The 6,005-nt window shown below is 54.6% G+C and overlaps 1 protein-coding gene across 6 annotated transcripts in view; it reads right to left on the bottom strand.

Annotated features, from left to right (window-relative positions):
* ZBED9 (zinc finger BED-type containing 9) overlaps nucleotides 1–5,147 on the bottom strand; it is a 43,867-nt gene extending 38,720 nt beyond the window's left edge. For 5 of the 6 annotated variants that reach the window (XR_005532762.1, XR_005532761.1, XM_039257550.1 and 2 more), the window contains exon 1: nucleotides 4,314–5,147. Coding sequence is in view for 3 of the 6 variants with exons in the window: in XM_039257550.1 (XP_039113481.1) it covers nucleotides 4,314–4,718 (405 nt within the window). In the remaining 3 variants the exon portion in view is untranslated. The remainder of the gene's footprint in view (nucleotides 1–4,313) is intronic. The other variant, XR_005532763.1, reaches the window with a different exon arrangement.
* Nucleotides 5,148–6,005: the final 858 nt, after the last annotated feature.

The raw sequence follows: 6,005 nt of genomic DNA on the forward strand, positions 1-6,005 counted from the left end.
AAGCCCGGGCTTTCCCAGAAACCAGTCCGCGCGCCGCCTCCCCCCCTCCCCGGCCGGGCCTGTGTTGCACTGCCAACTCCAGTACGCGCAAAGCTGGGAAGGTAGGCAGGTGGGTCCATCGCCAACATGAACAAATAAACACTCTTTAAGGATGAAGGAGGGGTGGGGGGGGAGGTTTCCCCTGCCACACAGAAGCAGGGCGCTGCTGTGACAACTGTCGAGGCCCAAACGGCATAGTCACCAGCATCCTCATTTTCTGGAAGTTCACACAGGCCGCGTCAGCTTTACGGAGGAACCACGTTAGGTCCTGTGTTTGCCGAAGAAACACAGAGGATTTTCTCGTTTATGAAGGAGGGCTGTTACTGTCCGTGTCTTCTGTAAAAGCAAAGTGGCATAGAGTGGAGCGGTGGAAACCACACGTTCTCACGTTCTGAAAGCAGGGTGCCTGAGTGGGCAGCCAGGCTTGTCTGCAACAAAGGGGTTTCCCTTCTTCCAGAAATCACACACAAACAAGAAAAATGAGAAACCCGTATGCAAACTTAATATTCTAGAAGACTAGGGAGGTCTCTATAACCCCGAAGCAAATGAAAATCTATCAAATACCAACATTACCCAGAACTGACCAAACACCAAGTCCTACCAATGGCCACATTTCTCAACAAAGCTAACAGAGGAAAATTTTAAAGAAACAGGCGCATCTTCAGGGGGCAAAACAATATTGTTCACGTGAAACAAAAGGAGGAGATGTGCTGACTAGAGGGAAGACCGGCGTCTACATTATAACACATGACCTGAGGAAAACACATGCCTTCTGCAAAACTAAACACAAAAGCGACAGGATTTATGGAGAAAATAAAGTTATAGGATAGAAAACATACACACAACCTTGTCTCCAGAGCGTTACTATAACCATGGTGATTCTAGTAAAAATACAAGCAGAGTCAAAAGGTACTATAAAGATGATTACATTCCATACATGAATGCTCTTCAGGAAGTGGTGCTGTGCTGGAAAGAGGGTTAAGGAAACGGTAGAGACTCTGTCATCAGAAGTTGAGGAGAAGCATTTGCACGTTTTCCAAGAAATGCAGTGATTTTAGAAGAAATATGATAATGGTTCTGGCTCATCATCATGTGTTTACTTCTTTGACATTGACTTACAAACAGATACCGTTACACATTTCCCTTTTCATAAAGAAGCTGCTTACATGGCTCCAAATGGGGCCTTATGAATGAAGCACGATCCTACCATGCCCTCTGCATGGCAGTTGTTCAGTCATTATATTGTGTCCCCTCCTCCTCTGTCACACCTGAACCACAGGGTGGCTGAGAGGTGAGCTGTCCCCTCCTCCTCTGTCACACCTGAACCACAGGGTGACTGAGAGGTGAACTGTCCCCTTCTCCTCCGTCACACCTGAGCCACAGGGTGACCAAGAGGTGAACTGTCCCCTCCTCCTCCATCACACCTGAACCACAGGGTGACTAAGAGGTGAGCTGTCCCCTCCTCCTGTCACACCTGAGCCACAGAGTGACCAAGAGGTGAACTGTCCCCTCCTCCTCCGTCACACCTGAACCACAGGGTGACTAAGAGGTGAGCTGTCCCCTCCTCCTCCGTCACACCTGAGCCACAGGGTGACAGAAGTGAGCAGCTCCTTCGGGGACAGCTTGTTGAGCCGTGTCACCTCCTTCTTCCGCACCCTGCCCTTGTGCCTGAGCAAGGACCTATTGTAGTTCTTATGCAGAGACACCTTCCACGTGGGGCTGCAGCGGCTCCTCTGTCCCACCTCTCAAGTCCAGCCTTCTCTGCAAGAGTGACACGGCTTCCTCCGATCGGGAGAGCTCTTGTGAAGGCTCAAAGCCTTTAGAATCATGAAGTAAATCGGGCAGAATTTTATGCAACACTCCATGCAAGCAGGCTTTTGTGACATCATTCCAGGCCTCCACAATAACATCGGTGGCAGGTTTAATGTTCAACTGACTCCAGACTGCAAAAGCTGTGTGTTCATTCCACCCCGTGTAGGTGCAATAAACATCTTGAACATTCTCCTTAAGTGATAAGCTCTAAAGGCTGCAATCACACCCCGATCAAGGGGCGGGAGTAAATAAGTTGCATTCGGAGGAAAAGAGAACTTAAAATCTGAAGAAGGCTCAGCACCTGTTGGAGGCGGGCTTGGTGTATTGCTGAGATTTCTGAAAGATAATTTTTTCCTCTTGCAGTTAGTTTTTCAAAATACCAATAAATATCTACCTGTAAACCAGCCTCTCTTGCTAGAACTACAGGAAGCTGGTCTTTACAACTCCTTTCACGGCTCGCAGGCAGGCAATGTGATGACTCACCGCAGCCTTTAGCTGTATATCTCCCCCCCACCCCGCACTGGCGCCGAGCGTCACATCCCGTGTTCTTTCGTGGCCTCAGGTCCCTGAGTGTGTGTTTCCTCCTTAGAGATGGAGGCCCTGGAGCGAATGTGCTTCCACTGCAGTCTGGTTGCATCAAAATTAAAATCTGATTCAGGGTACAGCCTTTTTCATCCATCAGATTTCTCAGCCCTGGGAGAACCGGGCAACTTCCATCCGCACTCACACTCAGCAGAGCTGAACACTGCGGAAGGCACGGCCACTTCTGAAGTCTCAAACCAGCCACTACTTCCACTAAATGAAGGCACTTCTGCAGAACGCTGGCTTTTTCCTGAAGGTCTTCATACGTTGGTAAGACTTCCCTTTATTTGAGAGAGGCTGCGTCTGATTCCTTCTGCTTGGTGTTCAATCCACACACTCAACAAGCGTTCCAGTTTTCCCATTTCCTTACACCCCGTCCTAGCAGCCCTGGTAGCACCAACAGATGTTCCAGCTAGAGAACTTTCTTTTCCTTCCCAGCCCCGTCCCTAGCAGTATGCAGCCATGACTCCTTTATACCAGCTGCACGATGTCACAGCTTCTTCCATTTTTTTCAAAGCATTCTCTAATTTTGATCTTTTCTTCAATTCTTTAAAGCTGTCCTTTTACACGCACTAGCAGAAATGTTATCACCAGTATGCTTTTGTGGTGCTTGTAAACCCCTTTGTTTGCTTGTTTTCTGGCATACAAAAAGGTTTAACAAAAAATGCACAAAGACGGAAGGAAACCATGCAAGTAAGCACTTCCGAAACAGAGACTGCGGTCAGGAGAGCCAAGGGGAAGGACGCGGACGTCTTCACGGCATGCCGCATCCTGCTGTAACCACACACCTTGCATTTGGCTGCTCCTACGTGGTGGCCCGAAACATTAACTTGCTAGAAGATTCAGGTATGTGTCCGCATGATTTCAGTGTTACGTGCACACATTCCTTATATATCAATCTCATATGAAAGATTTGCTTTCCAGAAAAACGTGTTTTAACGGATCAGACTGTGTACATAAAATGTTCATATTTAAAGAGTTCAGATAAATGTATGGATCGTATCATTATAGAAGGGTGTTTGGTAATGTCCATAATGTTCTAAAATCACTGTCCTAGAAAGCAAGACAGTCTCTTAAAAATAACCTCTAGGGGAGCCTGGGTAGCTCAGTCAGTTAAGCCACGGACTTCAGCTCAGGTCAAGATTTCACGGTTCCTGAGTTTTAACCCCACGTCGGGCTCTGTGCTGACAGCTCAGAGCTTGGAGCCTGCTTCAGATTCTGTGTCTCCCTTTCTCTCTACCCCTCTCCTGCTCTCTTGCTCTCTCTCAAAAATAAAATAAGACATTAAAAAAAAAAAAAAAACCCTCTAGCATGAGGGTGAAAGACCAAACACTAGGCTCAATACATTTCACGTACCAACAACTCCAAGTACTGAAAACCATCTAGAAAATGATGCAATTAATCTCTTTCTTGTACAAATAGACATTAAAGCCCAGAGAAGGTGTGATATGCCAAAGGTTACACAGCTAATTAGTGACAGGGCCTATTATGGAATCCAAATCTCATCATTCACTTTCCCTGATACTTCTATTAAATTTGGCTACTTCTCTTATTTTTTTCCTAAAAGGTATTCCTTATATTCTTATACTGATTTGTTTTCATATATGCTAAACGTAGTTGGCATCATAATAGCTTACTCTCACAGCCACTAAATAAAGTGTATTTTCTACCGGTAAGCAATAGATCAAGGTTCCCACGCGGTTACATCATCTACTTCTGTGGATCCGCCGTCACTTACATGCAAACTGTTACCCCATAAGCCTGTATCTATTCCTCTACACCAGTGATCAAATAATAATGCTCCGGCCAGAATCTGCAGCCACCAGTGTGGACCCATGCCCTCAACTTCTGCACCGAAGATGGCACCTCCAATGTCTCACCTGCTGTCTAGGTTCGTCCAGCTCCCTCTCCAGATCCTCCAGCACCGTCACCACCTCGTCCCCGCTGTCCGGGTGGTGCTCCCGCACCCAGGCCTGGAGCTCCTCGGGCAGGATGGTCAGGAACTGCTCCAGCACCAGCAGCTCCAGGATCTGCTCCTTGCTGTGCGTCTCGGGCCGCAGCCACTGGCGGCACAGCTCGCGGAGCCGGCGCAGCGCCTCGCGGGGCCCGGGGGTCTCCTGGTAGCAGAAGCGCCTGAAGCGCTGGCGACAGAGTTCCCTGGTGTGACACAAAGTCTTCTGCAGGCAGGATTCCTGATCCCAAACATGGTCTTCTTCCTTAACCGTCACTTGGATGACGTCCCCGTGCGCCTCTGACGCCGGGCCGGGCGCGCAGGCCGCCGCCATGCCGGGCTCCACCTGCGCTCCGGGAGGGGGGGCGCCCCGCCCGCCCCTCAGCCAGGGAACTTCGCCATGGAGGCACTCCGTGAACACAGACGACCGACGCGGACAGAGGAGACCGGCGTCGGTGGCCGCACGCGGCAGCCACGGGAGCGGCTCCGTCGCAGGGAAGCGGTCCGGCCCGCCCCGGAAGCAGCGGGCTCCCGGCCGCCGGGGCGCCGCAGGGCCGCTTGCCGCGCCACCTGCGAGGCGCAAAACCGAGGCCGCCGTGGCCCCGCGCGCAGGAACCGGGCCGGCGCTTCGGCGGCGGCTCCTCCCACGGCGGCGCGCGGCGCACCAAGCCGGCTGTCGCACGCACACGCCGCCTCTCCGCGGCCGCAGCCGCACCTCGGCGGGCCGCCCTCCGGGCCCGAGGGGCTCCCCTGCGCGCCGGCCGCGAAGCGCGCCTCCCCACCGGCCGCGCGCGCACTTCCGGTCCGCTCTAGGACTGCGGGCGGTGCGAGCTCTCGGTGGTCGCGGCCGCGGGCCGCAGCGCCCCGGAGGCGAGCGCGCGGGAGCCCGGGCTCCGCGGTCCTCCGCCGGGAGCGCTTCGCGGCGCAGCGGCCGCCCGGGCCTTGCCTGGCGCTCCGACCGGCAGCTCTGAACACACGCGCGAGACAGACGGCGGCCGCCGTGGCCGCGGTTCCGCAGGCTCCGCCCGGCCTCTTCTAGCAGCTGCCTGTCAGACGCGCGAAAGGACTGCGAGGCCGGGTGTCCTCTCGCCATTTTACGGGTGGGAGACCCGCACTCACAGCGTGCGCTTCGCCCGGCGACGCGGCGGCACCGGGGAGCCCGCCCCAGAGGCGCACCTGCGCGACCCGGCGCGCTCCGCAGGCTGGTGCCCGGGGGTGCGCGCCCCCCAGGTCCCCTGCCGGCAGGTGCGCGTCCCCCCAGGTACGGGGCCGACAGTGCGCGCGCCCCACGTCCCCTGCCAGCAGGTGCGCGCCCCCCAGGTACGGGGCCGACAGTGCGCGCCCCCCACGTCCCCTGCCGGCAGGTGCGCGCCCCCCAGGTACGGGGCCGACAGTGCGCGCCCCCCACGTCCCCTGCCAGCAGGTGCACGCTCCCCCAGGCCCGGAGCGGGCAGGTGCGCTTACCCACGGGAAAGCGCCGCGCTGGAGGCCTGAGAGCACGTGAGGCGTCTGAGGCTCCAGCCCAGATTCCTCTTCCCCCTCCCCACCCAGCCGGCCCGCGTGCTGAGAGCGCTCCGTGAACGGTAGACCCCGCCCCAGGAGCGGTTTTATTATTTCACAA

The sequence above is a fragment of the Hyaena hyaena genome, unplaced genomic scaffold (genome assembly GCF_003009895.1).
Source record: "Hyaena hyaena isolate Hyena2069 unplaced genomic scaffold, ASM300989v1 scaffold_637, whole genome shotgun sequence".
NCBI lineage: Eukaryota > Metazoa > Chordata > Mammalia > Carnivora > Hyaenidae > Hyaena > Hyaena hyaena.